General features: G+C 40.7%; 2 protein-coding genes across 27 annotated transcripts in view; one reads left to right on the forward strand and one right to left on the reverse strand.

The window, feature by feature from the left end:
* CSPP1 (centrosome and spindle pole associated protein 1) overlaps nt 1-19,071 on the reverse strand; it is a 76,007-nt gene that overhangs the window by 55,236 nt on the left and 1,700 nt on the right. For 19 of the 26 annotated variants that reach the window (XR_014529270.1, XR_014529271.1, XM_083517542.1 and 16 more), the window contains exon 1: nt 221-359. The exons of 2 other annotated variants lie outside the window; for them this stretch is intronic. The gene's annotated coding sequence lies outside the window, so the exon portion shown is untranslated. Of the gene's footprint in view, nt 1-121; nt 393-19,071 lie in introns of those variants that run through there. 5 more of the 26 variants (XM_083517543.1, XM_083517546.1, XM_083517540.1 and 2 more) reach the window with 2 other exon arrangements.
* Nucleotides 2,046-11,767, forward strand: COPS5 (COP9 signalosome subunit 5). The gene is made up of 8 exons (XM_083517614.1): nt 2,046-2,200; nt 4,119-4,353; nt 4,953-5,081; nt 7,104-7,169; nt 8,312-8,397; nt 9,358-9,469; nt 10,014-10,162; nt 11,384-11,767. The coding sequence occupies exons 1-8, from the start codon at nt 2,049-2,051 to the stop codon at nt 11,466-11,468; spliced, it is 1,014 nt and encodes a 337-aa protein (XP_083373740.1). The 5' UTR covers nt 2,046-2,048; the 3' UTR covers nt 11,469-11,767.

A 19,071-nucleotide genomic window follows, 5' to 3' on the forward strand; every position in this document is an offset into this window, starting at 1 on the left:
AACTCCCCCCTACCCGAGCGAAGCCCCTCGAGGAGAGCCCCAAACTCCCCCCAAACTCTTAAAGGATGCATGCGGGGACTTCCCTCAGCACCCCGCGCGCGCCAAGACGCCCCTTCCTCACCCTCGTCTACTTAGGGCGAATATTCCACCCCCGGGGAAGTGGGATGCGCTCTTCTTTGCGCGCACTTCCCAACCCTCTCCAGAGAGCGACCCAACTTACCGGACGGGTGCGCGCCTCTCTCTCTCGTCCGAGGTCTTTGGAGCTGCAGCCGCTCGGAACCCGCCCGAAACGCACCTCTCTCTCCGTAGAGGCCCAGCCGCCGGCGGGTTGTCAAACAGCTGCTACGGCAGCGCCTCCCGTCGCCTCGCCTCGCCGCTCCGCCGAAGTCGCTCCAGCCCTCCGCCTTCTCGGGGAGGAGCCAGCCTAACGGCCGGAGAGGGGACGGGGCTGCCGCGCACGAACAGCTCCCTCTGGTGCTTGTCGCCAAGAGGAAACCCGGCCTAAAACCTGTAGCTCAGTAGAACAGCGCCTTAAGGGGGTTTTGTCTCCTGGAAAGGAAAGGTGCTAAGTGCTACTCCTTTAGCACTCCTTTAAAGTGCCTCCTTTAAATCCTTTTAACATCAGGTGTTTTGAGAGTTGCGCGTGGTTGCAACAGCAGCGAAGGGCAGGCGCTCTGTGCATGCTCGGAGAAACATGCTTTTGCTTTTCTTTTTTTTTGCTATCACTTCGTCGCGGGGCGAGTGCAAACGGCACAATCAAAGGCTAGCTAGGCAATGTTGTTGGAAACGGAGGGCAATAACAGCCTGCTTCTTTTTAGGCGGACCTAGTTGAGTCTGGCCTGGTCACTCTGTGGGTACTTTGCGCGTGTTTGTATTCCGCACCCTGGAATATAGGCGTGATGTTCTTCCACTTTCTTGAATGGCCAGATCTCTCCTCAATATAGAGACATATAAGAACACTCTCTCTCTGCACTTGACTATACAGTATTAGGGGAAATCTAGAAGCTCTGTTTCTAAGCAAATGATAGTTAAAGAACACACCCCTATGCCCTATATTATTCCCTCAGAGAATTCTGGGCGCTGTAGTTTGTTAAGGGTTGCTGGGAATTGTAAGCGAGGGATAAATGTACAGTACTTAAAAAAAGGTATAGTGCGTGCACAGTCTTAAAAGTATGGTGTGTACACAAAGTCAAGAACAACACGGTGATGCAGAATATGAGGAGTGCCTCAACAGATGAAAATGCATTGATTATGGTGGAGCAGAGAAGGGGATTGTTTACAAATATTATTCCGGCTTCCTTCGATGCGTTCTTATATGTTCTTTCAAAACAAAGCTCAATAGAATAGATTAACAGGGAACGTTTCATAGGATTTTAAGAGTTGAAAGGGATTTCGGGTGTCACGTAGTGCTCAACGCAGAACCCACAATGCAGGAGAGGGGACTCCTGCTCCCCTGACAGGTGGCAGCCCAGCCTCTGGTTTTAAATTTCAGAGGTGAAAGCTATGAATAAGCGGGAAGGCATACCCCATAATGCGCCATTGGGATGTCATGTTTTTTAGATACCAGAAACTCACTTTAAAATGTGGAGTAGTTTGCCCTCACAAATAAAAGGCGGGCTTTGCGATGGCAGGGAAGACGTGGATATAATTTTTACGCGTCTTTCCTGGAATTCAGACGTGGGGTGGGAATAATTCTTTCGGGGCAGAGCGGGTTAATGACTGGCTCGCAGGAGGGCTCGTGCCACGACGCCTCTCCTCGATGGGCAACCCCGTCCCTGCGAAAAGACTGGGATGGCCGTTCTCCGCGCGGGAGGCTAATTCCACCGTTTCTCGCTAGGGGGCGGGCGAGCCAGCTCGAGGCGTCGCGGAGCGGGCGGAACCATTCGCGGGGGACTCTCTATCCCCGCCCAGCCCGCTTGCCCAGCGCCTACACCCACTTCCGCCGCGCTTGCTTCGCTCTGTTGCGGCAAGCAGGCCGGGAGGCTCGACTGCCCGGAGGGTCTATCATCGGCTAGCAGGGCCCGGCTCGGCCTGAGGAACCCGGTGAGATGGCAGCGGCCGGCCCTTCCGGGAGCGGGATGGCCCAGAAGACGTGGGAGATGGCCAACAACATGCAGGAGGCGCAGAGCATCGATGAGATCTATAAGTACGACCGCAAGCAGCAGCAGGAGATCCTGGCGGCGAAGCCGTGGACCAAGGAGTAAGTGAGCGGGTGGGCAAAGCGGGGGAGGATCTCCTCCCAGGCTACTTTTTGCGGCTCAGTTCGAAGGACTCGGCCCGGACCCCGGTGCTGTTTGGTCCCGGGAGAGGAAGGGCGAGGGGCTGATGCACCTGCCCTAGATATTACCTCTCATGTAGGACTTGACAAGAAGAGGTAGAGGTGAGTAAGAGGAAAGATCAAAATGCTAAACTCTGGACAGGTGCAGGTAAGAAAGATTGCCTCTTGGAGATCTTAAGAGAAGAAAAAGTAACAGGTCTTGACAGTCGTTTGTAAAGATGGGGTGAACGAGGAAAGGCGGGGAGTCAAAGATAAATCCAAGGAAAGTAAAAATGATGGGTGAATGCCCCATATCAACACACAGACACGCCATGACTCCTTCATTTTGACACTGAGTGAAGGCGGGGGGGGGGGTTATGAAATGGAAAAACAAGCAGCCTCCCAAGAACAAATGTTTCTAGCAAATGAAACGTCTTAAAATGTTGTATGCTGAGAAGTCAAAGGCCTCTTCTGGGAGAAAATAAGTAACTCACACACTTCTGGAACTCCCCCTTCTCACAATTTTCTAGCTATTCCCAAATGTGTGAGGGGTCAGTCATTCGATCTTAATTGAAGCAGGATTATGTACCTGGGTTTCTCACATCCACACAATTTACTGCTGTACAACATAGGTTGCTTGTTACATTAAGAGAGAAACATTTTGTTCTTTTGAAATCTGGATCTATTTTATTAGTTTGAAATATTTATTTGCCACCCTATAACCATGTTCTGGGTGCCTTACAACAAATATAAAGGCGATTAAAATATGCATAATAAATCTATAAAATATATATCATTAAAAATCCTTAGCTCTAGTGATAATTTTTTTTGTAGCAGGAACAGATTTAAAGGCCTGGAACAATGAAAAGATTTTACTGAAATGACATCAGATTAGGCATGTGGTGAGCCTCTTTGGGGAGAGCATTTTATAGCCAGGCTACCATAAATGAAAACACATTTTTGTCAGTAGCTACCATATGCACCTCCTGAAGAAGGACCGTAGAAGATCTTATGGTTTAAGTAGGTGCATATGGGTATGTACTATACTGTTGAGTATATCTGTAACCTCTGTGTTTAGCAATTGCAATTCTCCAGCTTCACCTGGTATGCCATCTATTCCTGACCACTATAGTCCTTGTATTGATAACCTCAAGACTGGATTACTGCAATGTGCTCTATGTGTAGGGCTGGCCTTGGGCCTGGTACTGAAACTCCAGCTAGTGCAGTGTTGCAGCTAGACTGCTGAGGAAGGCAAATGGCCAACAGAATTTGACACCTCTGCTAAAATATTTGGCTGCCCACATGCTGCCAAGCCAGGTTCAAATTTCTTGTACAGTATTACTATATAAACCCTGAGGAAATTGGGTCCAAGATACCTTAAGGACTGCCTGAGGCCTTACATCACTCTGAGAAGTACTCTTAGTTATCCTCTTTGTTACAGATGCCCAACTTAATTCAGCTAGAAGTATTTAGTGTCCCAGGTCCCATGCGAAGATTCAGCAGGCATTCTCACTGCTAACTTTCAGATGTCTCAAATATGTTTTTATTAAGATAGTGCTTTACATTCAGTGATTTAAATTTTCCAAAGGTGGGCCAGTCATTTTTGTGATTATTTTGTATTTTTTATGGTGGTATTGTTTTTATTGCCTCTGCCTACTGCTGTACACCACCTTGGTATTTCATATCTGGTTGATTTAAAAAATATTTTTTATAAAAAAAATCTTGTCCCGTATCATTTTATTGATTCTGAGTTTCAGGGTGAGCTCTCTTGCCTTAAATCGTTTATTGTACTTTGTGTTTCTTCTTTTCCTTTTCTGTCATAATAGATATTGTGCTAAGCTCTTTTGTTTTTCCATTGCAGTCACCACTATTTCAAGTACTGCAAGATCTCTGCTCTGGCCCTCCTGAAGATGGTCATGCATGCTAGGTCAGGAGGCAATTTGGAAGTGATGGGCTTAATGCTTGGAAAAGTGGATGGCGAAACTATGATTATCATGGACAGCTTTGCTTTACCAGTCGAAGGCACTGAAACACGAGTTAACGCTCAGGCTGCTGCATATGAATATATGGCTGCGTATATAGAAAATGCAAAGCAGGTAAAAAGGGAAGACTGATTTCCTTTTAGCAAATTAGCATTGTGTTAAAACTGTTTATAATCACATCTGGGATTGGAGACACCTCAGTTTGTAATTTATGAACAACATGTGTTGCCCTTAACCCCAATATGCTGTCACTTACACCACCAGTTGAGTATAAGTTTGGATCAGATTTAGTTCAGATACATTTTTCTCCTCTAGTTACCTTATTGAAGGGCTTCAATGTTGTGTTTTTTTATGCATATTCTTACTGCTTCATTTTCTCCATTTTACGTACATCTTAATTGTCTTAGAAATTTTAAAGAAAATAATTTCTTCTATTTAATTTCTGCTTTTGTTAAGTGAACAACAAGCTCATTATTTACAAAAATAATAATACGGTAGCTTCTGAGCTTCCTGCCTGGCCATGTTTTTCAGAAAACAATTTTGGAGTAGATGGGCTTTGTGTCTGATCCTGTAGGGCTTTTTATGTTCATACATGGCTTAATTTTGAAATATCTGTGGTTTGCCAACTGTCCAAAAGAGGGCAGTATTCACAATGATTAAATTCAGTTTAACCTGCTTTCTTCCTCTTTCCCTTTTTTAAAAACTTTGGTTAGGTTGGTCGATTAGAAAATGCAATTGGCTGGTATCACAGCCACCCTGGCTATGGCTGCTGGCTTTCAGGAATTGATGTCAGTACTCAGATGCTTAACCAGCAATTTCAAGAACCATTTGTGGCTGTGGTTGTAAGTATATATTGGAATTCAAGCAAATTAAATACGAAATAGAGTTAGACAGTAAATTTAAGTTCTATTGCTGTTTTTTTTGTAACCAGGTAACTCCTATTAAAAAACTGTTCACACTACTTGGAGACCTTTCTGTTTCTTATATATTGGATGTAATTTCTTTTATATCTTGTTCTATTGAGCCATAAACTCAGCTGCCCTTTTCATTGATCACAACTAATTCAAGTCAGTATTTGCAGGATCACTTTGTAACATTGGAAAACTATGCATATACTGAATTGCCTATCACAGGGTAAGAACTTCTCATTGATTAGTTGAAGACATGCTCATGGGAGCAGATTCTTCTATTAAAACAAATTACATTTACATTTTAAGGGTCTTGTGTGCAGGACCTAAAATGAAGAAGGATAAGGCTTCCCGAATTCCCTAACTCCTCTGCTGTCTGTATGGACATTGGAGTGTTAGGGTCCATTACTCCCCTTTCCAGAGTTCCCCTGTTCACCAGAGAGAGAATTTTGTTACTTACACAATGTGAAGCAGAACCAAGAATAGCTCTTATTATTACACTTGTTATTACAACTAAGACTATTTTCAAGATAGTCTTTAATCAGGAGAACTGTATGTCTAAATAATTGCTTAAGAGAGTTTTAAGAAGCATAAATCAGGAGACAGGTCTATTGTTGGCTGGGAGGTGGGTACCAAATTTAGCCTCCCCAGCCTGTTTTTACTACTTCTACACATGAAGAACATCAGCTTGCAGAGAAGCCAGAAGGTTGTAGCCAGTTAGTGCTACAACTTTAGCTGCTTCAGAAGCCTATTTATTTGGAGGCTTGATTGTTGGTGGACTTGCTCCTAGGTATGAGATTGGAGAGGGAGCAGGAGTTATGTGAGTGAGCTTAGCTTCTAAGTAAGGGGATGAATGCTGGAGAGCTATGTGGAGAGAGGATGAATGCAGTTCACAAATGCATATCTAGTACAATTGGTGGGTATTTGGTAATTATGCATTCATTGTTCCTTTATTGCATTTTTCCTTTGCCTAAATATTCTATTCACCCCTTAAGGGGCCTTAGGGCCAAAGGGTAAAGGGACCCCTGACCATTTGGTCCAGTCGTGACCGACTCTGGGGTTGCAGTGCTCATCTCGCTTTATTGGCCGAGGGAGCCGGCGTACAGCTTCCAGGTCATGTGGCCAGCATGACTAAGCCGCTTCTGGCGAACCAGAGCAGTGCACAGAAACACAGTTTACAACAGCAACAAAATTATCTTGCGGTATTTCTAGACTTTGAACTTACATTATGGAATGTCCACTAGAAAACTAAAACTTTTAATATATTGGGGTAGAAGCCAGTATTTGCTCAAACCTCTCCATTGTGGGCAGCTATGTCAAATGGTGCTACAGTAGAGAAAGAGGGAATCATTCGAAATTGGGTTGAAGAATCTTGCACCAATGGAACAGTTTCTTCTATTGATTTTAGGTAGTTCTCTCATCATTTTGCAGCCCCATATGAAATGTCCCACAATGTTCAGGAGGTTTTCAGGAGAGACTGTATTGGAAGCGGGAGAGGAGGCAAGATTAGTTGTGCAAGCTTCCATTCATTCATGCAACCACTAAGTAATCTAAACCAAGGTTTTTCCTCAAGGAAATGACAGTTTAAGCCACCAAACTAGAATCTTTGAGTTTCTACAAAAGTCATATATTTTTTGGATAGGTACTAATCATCATTCTACTATAAAGGATAAAGTGATCAGAATAATGCCCTTGATCTATAGCAGCGATGTTCTTCCTCCCTAAAAAAGCTCAACAACTTTGGCCTCCCCCCTCCAAAAAAAAAGAAGCTCCCCCTAACAAAAGCTCCTCCTCCCTCCAATGACAATGGGTAGATCACTGCCACTTTTTTATACTGGGAGTAACTCACAGTCTCTTGGGAGTGAGTTGAAAGTGCCTGATCTATAGTTAAGAAAATTGTGTTCAATTGCTTCTTAGAGTGCATTTTGTACAGTAATTCTCAAATGCATTTTACAGATTGACCCAACAAGGACAATATCTGCAGGAAAAGTAAATCTTGGAGCTTTTAGAACATATCCTAAGGTAACAATAATTATATAACCAAATGTATATGATGTAAGGATCCACCCTATGGATTTATTTTGTTTATTTAGCAAAATTTATATACAGATTGATTGTAAGAAAAAATAACATTCCAAATGCATTACAAATGCTTTTTATTGATAATTAAAATTATCAAGCATCTAAAAATATTCAAAAGACTGTTAAAATCAATAGTAGCTAAAAATATATAAAACACATGTAACTTCTGCAGGTCTGTGTAGGCTTGCCTAAACAAAAATGTTTTCAGCAGTTGCCAAAAGAATACAGTGAAGGTGCCTGCCTGATGTCAAAAGGCAGGAAGTTCCAAAGTGTAGGTGCTGCCACACTAAAATAGTGATTTCTTACAAAGGCAAAATGAGTATTATGTGGCACCTGTAATCATGCCAGTTCCACATATGAGAGCAGTGTACTGGGCATATCTAAGGGATTACCACAAGAAAACTGGCCCCAAGCTGTTAAGAGCTTTGTACTGTATACTAAAAGGAACACTTTGAACTTAGCCCTGTAGCAAACAGACAGTCATTGCAGATCTCTGAGCAGAAGTATTATATATGGACATGGTCTCACTTCTGTCAGCAGCCATGCTGCAGCATTCTGCACTAATTCCAGCTTTCAAATCAAGTGCAGGGGAAGCCCCATGTAGAGTGCACTGCAGTAATTCAGTATTGAAGTCACCAGTGCTTCAACTACTGTAGTCAAGCTCTCCTGGTCCATAGTTTTCACAGCTGGGTAAAAGGCACTTTAGCCACTGACACTACCTGGGCCTCAAGTGACAGAGCTGGATCCAGAAGCACCCTATATATATATATATACCTGTTCCTTTAGGAGGAATGCAACCCTGCAGGACAGGCAGTTGACCAATTTATCAGACACAACAACTACCACTCGTCCACAGTGCCTCTGGGTCTTGCCAGGATTCAAGCTCAACTTATTTTCCCACATCCATCCCACCAGTGCATCCAGACACCATCCCATGGCCAGCCTGGCCTCTCCTGATTCAGATGTTATGGATAAATGAAGCTGAGTATCATCAGCATGCTAATGGAAAAATCTGGATCTGTTTATATGAAAAGATGTTGCCTTACAACTTCAGTATCATAATTTGTTTCTTTCTCCTTCAGGGCTACAAGCCTCCTGATGAGGGCCCTTCTGAATATCAGACTATCCCACTTAATAAAATAGAAGACTTTGGTGTGCACTGTAAACAGTAAGGAATTATTTTCTCATAGATAGATTTCAAAATGTTTTCCAGCTTGAAAAGAAATGTTTGAAAAGATTTGTGAAATACCCAAGGCTTCTTGGATAGTCATATATTGAGGGGGGTGGGAGGTATGCTTTCCTTTTGAAACAAAAAGAGGACAGTTGCTCACTAACAGACAAGAGGTTCCAGACTTCCTCTCTGAATGGAGTTTTTCTCATGGAATACTCCACTGGAAGAAGGGGGAGGAGGCAATTTTCTCCTATTTCTTCTCCCTGTAAACTCCAGTGCTCCCGAAAAAGTTGGTCCAGAAGTGAGGGGTACTCTGTAGAACAGCATTCCCAATGCATTGTGAGGAAATTTTATCAACAATGTGTTGCTTAAATGAGTTTTAGTAGAAAAGTTGTTCTGGGCAGTTTTTCCTCAAGAAGCATTAAACTTGATAAAAGTTTCCTTGCAGCACATTGAGAACTATATTCCACTGTTTTGTTTTTGGATTTTTCTATGGCTGTTGTTTATCCCCTCTCCACTTCTGTGTAGGTGTTTGTTTTGCCCTATTCAAAGCTCAGGCGAAGGGTTATGGTGATATTTCAGTATCCACAATACAATCATTCTGGTATATGTTTTGAGCATAAGACTACTGTGTGGCACTTTGTGGAACCAAGGCACGATTGATATTGCAGACATGAAATGATCCCTTAAATACTATCATACTGGGTGTACTGGATAGAGGTAGAGAACCTATGGCTCTTCAACTCTTGTCATTCTGGCTAGGGCTGATGGGAGTTGGAGTCCAGCAGCATCTGGAAGACCACAAGTCTCCCCACTTCTTTTAAAAGGAAAGATGACATTATTTCTTGGTCACATTTATGTTCTTGGGATTTGTCTATATTTGAGAGTTTTTAAAATGTAACATTTCATTGTGCAGTTCATGTTGAAAGTTGTTCATATACTTTTCTTGCAAAACAGGTATTATGCTTTAGAAGTCTCCTATTTCAAATCCTCTTTGGATCGCAAGTTGCTTGAGCTTTTGTGGAACAAATACTGGGTGAACACACTAAGTTCATCTAGTTTGCTTACTGTAAGTATCTTCGTGACTTTTAACCCTGATCAGTATGGTGTTCCAAAAATAAGCACTTTGGAAGTTCTTTCTGTAGGCTGGAAGATAAAACGAAACAGGAACAGAGAGGTATATGGAAGTGGAACCCAAGAGAAGCCTGTGCAGCGTACATGTTCTGTGCAAGTGATCTTGTATCCAATTACAAATCAGTCAGCACAAATCTGTTGCAAACTTTATGTTGAATTCATTGCAAGGAAAGAAGCTGGAAAGAGGCCAACTTTCTTCCCTCCAGCTTTTTGCATCTTTTCAGAGAGTGCTGTTTATCTTGTCTAGCAACTAAATATTCTAAATTTAATTTCTAACTGGCTACTGCTAAAAGACAGAGTAAACTTTAAAAGAACTAAAGTGCTTTAAATGAATTTTAATTACATTATTGCCTTACGCACAAAACAAAGTCTAGTGGTTGTAAATGTTTTAAAGGTGGTTACTTGCTCAACATATACTGTTCCAATTAAAAGCATTAATGGCAGTTAAAGAAACGTAAAATCTTATCTTCCAAATGCAGAATGCAGACTACACTACTGGGCAAGTATTTGATCTATCAGAGAAATTAGAACAATCAGAAGCCCAACTGGGTCGAGGAAGTTTCATGTTGGGTTTAGAGTCCCATGACAGAAAATCAGAGGACAAACTAGCCAAAGCAACAAGGGACAGGTAAGGTCTTCTCCTTATCTATATGATTTCAGAACATAAATTATTATGATTAAAATCACTTTAATCACTTCCTGTGGGCTGTTGTGACATATCACTTGCCAGTTTCATGGATTATTGAGTTTTCTTTTTAAGTCTTTGGAGCTCCTAGATGTTCCACCATTCCATTTGTTCCACCATTTTTCTTTTTATGTCATCTTTAGAATATAAGCTTAAGTAAGTATGAGGGGAGAGTGACACAATGGATCGATAAGTGGATCTGTGCTGCAACTACACTTGGAATACTATGTCACCTCAAAAAGGTTATGGTAGAGTTGGGAAAGGTTCAAAAAAAGACAACCAAAATGATCAGAGGGATTGAGGATCTTTCCTATGAAGAAAGGTTGCAACATTTGGGGCTTTTCAGTTTAGAGAAAAGTGGAGACATGATAGAGATGTATAAAGTGAGGCATGGTGTAGAGAAAGTGGATAGAGATGTTTTAGCATCTAACAAAACTGAATGTTGAAAGATTCAGACAAAAGAAAGTGCTTCACAAAACACAGTTAAATTGTGGAATTCACTCCTACAAGTAACAATGGCCCCTACCTAACAAGAGAGGCTTTAAAAAGGATTAGACAAATTCATGAAGAATAAGGCTATAACGGCTACTAGCTATGATGGCTATGTTCTCCCTCCACTATCATAGGAAGTAAGCCTCTGCATATCAGTTGCTGGGAATCATCAGTGAGGATTTGGTGCACTCATGTCCTGCTTTCAGGCTTCTCACAGGCATCTGATTGGCCACTGTGAGACAAGGATGCTTTACCAGATGGACCATTGCCCTGACCCAGCAGGCTTCTCTTACGTTCTTTAGTGCATGCAACATGCAACTTCAGTGTATATTGAAACAATATACTACTTCTCTATGTATCTGTCTCAGATCTTTAAACTACTATTGACATAGTACAATAGCTGACATTTCTTTTTGTTTTAGATTTGAGGTGTCAGACACATAATGTCTGAAATTGTATGTTTCCATATAAAGCATGTTTGAATTTACCTTTTAAAACAAACAACAGTTCAGTCAACTATCAGACGCTATGTCTGCCTTTTCATAACTGGATGGTTGTAGAGATTCATGGGGTTATGGGCACCGTGAGCTTCTTAGACATCTGAATAACTTGTAATATAGTGACAGAATTGCATTTAGCCAACTTTAAATTTATGCCTTTGTTTTCCCCCAGCTGCAAGACCACCATAGAAGCAATACATGGATTGATGTCTCAGGTTATTAAGGACAAACTTTTTAATCAAATTAACATTGCTTGAAGTATATCACCGACCGATACGTATCTTCAGAATGGAGACAAACATACCTAGTTGGACTTGTTCAGTTTGGAGCTGAAGCCAGAATGGAAATCTTCAGTTAATTTGTTGTACTTTAAATCATCTCTACCACCTCTTTGCTCAATTTTAAGAACAGTGCTCTAAAATTTATTGTAATCTGTTCTTTACCATAAAGTTTTGGTTGTTGCTTCAAAAGAACAATAATTGTGACTGTTTCTGGATTTTGGAAGTTTAGAATTTATCTCTTTGTCAATCTGCAATAAAGATCTCTTTAAAATGGCCAGCTGCTTTTTTCATTTGCTTTGTTTAATTTTATCTCTGAAATTTATCATTCTTTCTCATTCCCATGTAGAACTCTTGAGCCAGAAACCGTAAATTGTCCCAAGCTTGGACCAAGCAGCCTCTCTACTTCTCAGTGCAAAAAACACTACAATCTGTCTCTTGTACATTATCTGCTCTGTACATGTCTTAGAGCAGAGTTCCTTTTGAAGCTCAAACCTCTATAATACAGACACAAACACATTTGTGAACATGGTAGTTGTGGTTTTGTCTTGAAAGCCTGTCTAATTGTTTTATGTAGACTCCATAGGCTTGTGTTTTCCAAGATTGCTTTGCATTTCTAGTCACCAACTTTGTTGTGAGGATTGCTGCATCTGTACTGGAATAGTTTTTAAGATGTTTTTATTGTTTTGTTACTTGTTTGCTACTGTGGGCTCCTTTGGGGAGAAAGGTGAGGTATAATTTTTTTTAAAAAATGCTGTTAAGGCATGGTTTGAGAGATAACATTTTACCAGCAGTCATGGTGAGACTTCTTCTGGTATCGCTATCTGTTTTAGAACAGAAGCAGGGGGAAAGAGGATGAGTAAGACCCTCTTGTGCAAGCAAGATGCCTCAACTGGATGTAGCCCCCCACCCTTATTTTTACATTGGGAATGGAAAAATCTCATAATTGGAACATACAATAATTTCAGAAACCAACTATTTAAGTGTCCATAATTCCTTAGTTGTTGCTCTTTACCTGTTGCTCTAAAGCAAATTAGCATCTTATTTTGGTCAAGCCAATGGATGTAAGTAAGCTGCACACCGTATAAGCTGAGCCTAACACCCTTTCATAGGGCACAGGTAGAGATCTGGGCACCCACTTCTATCAAGTCTATTCTGCTGAAGTATAAATACCCTGTAAGTGTATAAACTGTCCCACAAGACTAGTTTATTTCCTGATTTAAGTACTACAAATTTAAAATGTGGTCTAGTCTTAAGATTTCAAGGAACTTAGGTAACTGATAATGCTTGAATCAAAATGTAAGTGATTGGTGCACTGCTGAAAAAGGAAGCCACTTTCATTGAACAGTATTGTTCTGCAATGCATTTTCACTGATTTGAAGCTATCACTTTAAGATATGTTGGAGGTAATATACAAAAACTCTTCCAGCTTGGAGGTTCCTTGTTTTTAAAATCAACACAATGTCTAGCCAGTTTTTATTTTGAAGAGTCACAATATTGAACAATACAATAGTACAATGGTATACAGTGAACACCTTTTGAAAATAAGCATGACAAGGCCACGAAGCTTGGAATTATTCTCAGTGTTTCGCAGTTTGAATATGGTATGTTGCAGAGATAAAAGATTACAGGAAAACTCTGTGAATGATATGATGCAGATGTAAGAATCATGCATGCACAGGAATTCATTTATGCTCCTGAAGTCTGCACTGTGTCTAAATTCGTTGTATAAACTTAAGTGAAAACATACTGTTTACCTTTCAGCATTCTTCTATATATCTGGATTATTTTAAAATTAGTTAAACTGCAATGGCAACTTTGGTGAGCAGGAGCAATAGCTTTCTTTGAGTAACTAGTTACATAAAACAGTGCTACAACTGCACTATTGTTCTCATATTTTGTATACATTTTAAGTATGAATGTGGATGCATCTGTAGACACACACATTGTATGTTTAAGACTTAGAATTGCTCCACGTATTTACTCATCAATACTTTTAAACTATCCAGTTCCTCCATAAGTATATACGTTACTTTATAAAATGACAAAAAACAAAACAAAAAACAACCTCTAGACTCATCTTCCAAGTTCAGGTTGTTGATATGGTTTGTACTAAACTTGCATGATGGACTCCATAGATTTTCTGTAGTTCTAAATGTTTTAGCACAGCTGACTGAGTGAAGGGAAGCAGGGATTTACCTGGAATACTTCTATCTCATTGCTCTGTCTGACTTACGCTTTTATAATTATGCCGGTGGCGATGTTCTTTTACAGTAGATGTAGATCTGGGTGTCCTAGTGGGAGGTTATATATCTGAGGCAGTTTGTGGAAAAGAGACATGCATGCTTACTCGTGTGCTGGCACAGCCATTTTCCCCTCTTCTTTTTTTTTTAGGACCATATTAAAATGGAGACAGGATGAACAGCCCTACCTGTTCTACACTGTTTTTCAATTGTACTATTTTATAGTATTGGTTTATTGAAAACAAAATATAACATACATAATATTGGAATGATGACCTGCCTTACACAGTTGATCTCAGAAGTAAAAAGATTGTAAAGGTGTCAGCAAATGAAGTGTTACACACATGGATAAAATGGATTAAAAATTAGTCTTTCTTTGATTTTCTCCAGGCTGCAGTTTTGCACAACTTTTTTGTGCAAACAAATCCTACTGAATACAGTGGAACTTACTTTTGAGTAAACATGCATAGAATTGTGCTATGAGACTGAGTATCTTAAAATTGCTTGATCACATTAGATGTGTAGATACTGACACAGAACTAAAAAATATAGCACTTTGGGTTTTTTCTCATGTTCATAGCTACACGGATCACAGCAAATACTGTGTTTAAGACAGACAGGATGCAGAATGTGTTGCTGTTGTACTTGGAAGTCACAAAATCTTATCTCTTCTTGCATTCAGATCTACTAAAATTCCACTCTTTATCCAATGTTTTATTCAGAAGGCTCTTCTAGTGCCAAACTGGACGGCATTTCAGCACCAGCCAAAGACCATTTTATTTTCCCAGGGTTTTTAATTGTTGCTTTTAAGCGGTTTGGTGTTTGATAACTCTGCTTCTTCTATATTGCTCTTTTATACTGTGATGTTTGAATGTTGTTTAAATATTTTTGCTTTAGTATGTTTTGTTTGTAATTTTAATTCTTTTGTAAGCTGCCCTGGGAACTTGTTAAGGGTTAGAATATAAATCAAATAATAAATAAAATATTTGATACAAATGTATCAAAATGAGCTTGATAACAAGTTGTTTTAAGTACTTGGAAGAAAGAAATTGCTGAACTGTATTTGATCATAACAATGATTAATGGCTTGACTGTAGATTTTTTTTTTTTTTTACCAAGGCATAGGGACAACCAACATTGGGGAGCCTCTTGTAAGCTAAGCAGCATTCATATTTATTTTGGAGTTAAGCACTATTATGCTGAACTTTGAAATGACCTAATAAAATGGAAGGCAAAAAAATCCTTCAGGGCACATTTTGATTAACTACATTCACATTTTCCAGTCATATTAACAAAGAAAGTGGTTCAGTTTTGGCCCCTATTCTTTCATCATTCATAATGGAGACAAATGAATTGTTAATTTTATTATAAAATTGTCAGGGGTCTAGGAAAACATCTCTGTGTGTTTTTAAATACTGGTTAAGGTTGGTGAGAGCTGTAATCCAAAACATCTGAATGATACTAAGCTGGAAAGGCTCTTGTGGAATACCCTTCAAAGACCTGCACCCATAGAAACGCACTTTGCACCTTCTGTGCTCTTCCCATTTTTGTGGGTGGGTGTGCGCGCGCAGCCACTGATAACCTTACATTCAGTAATGCAGTGGAGTAGGAACATCAGCAAGACATCTCCAGTACCTTTTCATAAGAGGAGTGATGACATATGCTGCTAACAAAGTATTTGTCAGTGGTGTAAGCTTGGATGGTGGGTCTAACACATTTTTGTTAGATAGGCTAGACTTAGTAACTGACCCAAGCTCACTCTGCAAACTTCATGACTGATCATGGATATAAACACAAATCTTCCCAGTCTTAGACCAGCATCATAGTCCAACATCCATGAAATACCAATAAAATGGGTGTTGTGCTATGTATTGCTGCTTTTTTTGGAAATATTAGTACAGCTTACTGTATTTTTTATTTTCTTAGGAGTCATGGATATGGACCGCTTTAGGGTGTGATTATGGGGTTTGACATGAGAGCTCCTGTACTTCAAATTGTAACATGTCATAGACAATGTCCAGTAGTATGCACATCATATACAGTATAGGCATCAGCAGGGAAGCCTAAGTAATTGAGGCAGTTTCATATGAATAAATATGAGCTAATTTGGGACACACACTATGTAAAATAATGTATGAGAATACAGTTTTGGATCATAATGGAGAGAAAGTGCATGAACCCTTTGAGAGGAAATTAAATTGTTTTAGAAACCTTCATTTTTACTGAAGTCTACATTCAACTCCTATGTAATTCATCTATCATTTCCTGTGTAAATTTCTCTGTTTATTTTAGACTCAGTTACCTTAGCACTTATGTATAACAGCAAAGGCACTACTATTAAAAAGGAAATTAATATATGCGTTGCATGCAATCTTTTGTGATTATAACCATCTGCATTTTCCCCAGTTGTTGAAAGTAACAGTCATTCATTTGATGTATCACTTGAATTTGGATTTAAACAAATACATTTAAACTAATGCAGTTTTACTGCTTGTTGTGAAAGAAAGGTGTTTGCTGGATGCTAGTGTTTTGCTGTGTTCAATAATAACAGGAATGGGAGGGGAATGTTTACAATGTGGTGCCTTCTTGAAAATGCACTGTGTCCACTATGAATTATCCTAACAAATGTTGATTTTCAATAGATATTAAGAGCTAAACACTTTATTTATTAAAAGTAATGTGTGTTTACATTGAATTGTGATATTTATCTCTTTTGGTGTATGTGCCCATTTCACTGCCTTAACTGGTTCTGGTTTCAGTAGTAGATAGGTAGCCGTGTTGGTCTGCCATAGTCAAAATAATAATAAAAAAAAAACAGAGAAACCAGTAGGAGAACACTTCAATCTCCCAGGACATTCTATACAAGATCTCAAAGTAGCTGTTTTACTACAAAGGAATTTCAGAAACAGACTGGAAAGAGAAGCTGCTGAATTACAACTCATTACCAAACTTAAAACAATGGAAAAACCTGGGCTGAACAAAGACATTGGATTCTTATCTCACTATACATGACTAAGCCATTTTTCACCTTCTCACCCCTTGCCTTTTCCTGTAAGACCTATTGCAGTCGTTAAGAGTCGTCAACAGGCTCTCCCAGCTATCTGCCTATCTCCCATTCCCACCACCCTTCTGAGTAACACCCCTCCCCACCTTCTCACTATATAGAAGGATCTGGCAACTTCTGTTTCAGTGTATCTGAAGAAGTGTGCATGCACACGAAAGCTCATACCAAGAACTAACTTAGTTGGTCTTTAAGGTGCTACTGGAAGGAATTTTTTTATTTTGGTTCTGGTTTAAAAGACAGGTAGAGCTGGGTATCATCTGCATATTGATGAACACTCAACACAAACCCCCTGATGATCTCTCCCAACAGCTTCATGTAGATGTTAGAAAGCATGGGGGAGAGGACGGAACCCTGAGGCACCCCACAAGTGAGAGCCCAGGGGTCTGAACACTCATCCCCCACCACCACTTTCTGGACACGGTCCAGGAGAAAGGAGCGGAACCACTGTATAACAGTGCCCCCAGCTCCCAACCCCTCAAGACAGTCCAGAAGGATGTTGTGGTTGATGGTATCAAAAGTCACTGAGAGATCCAGTAGAACTAGAAAACAGCTCTCACCTTTGTCCCTAGCCCGCCGGAGATCATCGACCAGTATGACCAAGGCAGTGGTGAGGCCTGAATCCCAATTGGAAGGGATCCAAATGGGCCGCATCCTCCCCAATAGAACAATATTTAACACACCCAATAGAACTTTAAAGTGTTTAATTTTTATTAGGTTTTGCCTTTTTGGCAGCAAACCAGATTATAGTGGCATGAATTTTATAAGCAAAAGCAATTATTATCACAAAGTAAGGTTGTGTGGATAGTGGGGCTGATTTGAAGCTGATCTGATCTTGGTGTTTATTGCCTGCGTTGTCTGCACTGAGTTGGGCCAAATTATAGAGAAGTATCAGTAGCTTTGGGTCCTTTTCACATACATTGCTGGGAAAGCCTGGTTGTAGTACAGCCTCCTACAGTGCTAGTCTAGATTTTGCAATCCTGCAGCAGCCACTCAACTCAGCAACCATGCAAAACTGATTGGAGTAGCAGGCAGTCAGGGCACCATTAGTGGCTAGTGTTGGATAGGTTCGAATCCATCCTAATCACTGAACTTCCTGGATGACCTTGGGCAAACTTTCAGCCAGAAATGGTGGGAGGGAGATCCTATGCCTGGAAAGAAGCAGTGGTGTAGCGTGGGTTGTCAGCACCCGGGGCAAGGCAAGTAATTTGCACCCCCTAACCCGTGGGGGTAGGGGGCGCAGGTAGGGGCAGAGAGCTGCGAGTGCGAGTGCGCGCCCCCCAGATGTTGCGCCTGGTGCGGCCGGCCCCCCTGCACCCCCCACGCTACGCCACTGGAAAGAAGGGCATCAAACCCATCTTCCAAGGCCATTTGTGTGTGATGAAGTTTTGAACTGATCTCTGCAGCTCTGTGAGCATAAAAATCCACGCACAGAGGTAGCAAAGCAATTCTGCCTTGGCTTTATCTCTCTGTCCTCACAATGCAACAGTCTTTGCATGACCAGGTGCCTCACAAGAGCGAGAAGTAGCATTGTCAAAGGCATCTGCTGTCAGAAGTGGCTCAAGAGAACGCGCTGGTAAGGTGACCTCTGGGTGTGTCCTCTGAAACTTACCTGGCGGCAGCAAGCTAGAGCATTCCGAGCAGAACTGGGTGACTGAGAATAGCCACTATTTTAATTTCCCATAATGTCCCCAGATGATGCTATGTCAGGGGCATTGTGGGAAATTAATATAGCAGCTCAGATAGAGCCATCCAGGGCTGCTCAGATAAACAGTCTCTCTTCCTCTCCTCCCCCTCTCCATACTTACATACATACTGCAGGCCCCTAAAAAGTCGTGGACTTCAGCAGCTGCCCCAGAATGCCAAGTGCTGACATTGGGTCTGTCTGATATAGTTGTACCTTGACAGTGAACTAACTAACTAACCATATACATAAAATTTACTTTACAGAGTTCCTCAAAGACAAAGTCTTTTTGTATTCTGACATCCTGAAAATACACAGACAATATTTCAACGTTCTATGCCAGTAGATTAGAATCTTATTTCAAATCTTGATGAACAAATATTTTCTCTTAAATCTCACATAATATATTTTTAACTGAATTAGTAACTGAGACGGCTTTAGACACCTGCAAAAACTACAGCTACAAACAAGTCAAAGGTCTGAGGGCAAGGTAAGTTTAATAATATAAAAGCCCCTTTTTAAGGGGATAAATTTCCCAGAACAAGAACCTTTAGGGCACAGTCAGTTTTGATTGCAAATTGAAATACAGGAATA

The sequence above is a fragment of the Podarcis liolepis genome, assembly GCF_965112155.1.
Source record: "Podarcis liolepis genome assembly, chromosome: 8".
NCBI lineage: Eukaryota > Metazoa > Chordata > Lepidosauria > Squamata > Lacertidae > Podarcis > Podarcis liolepis.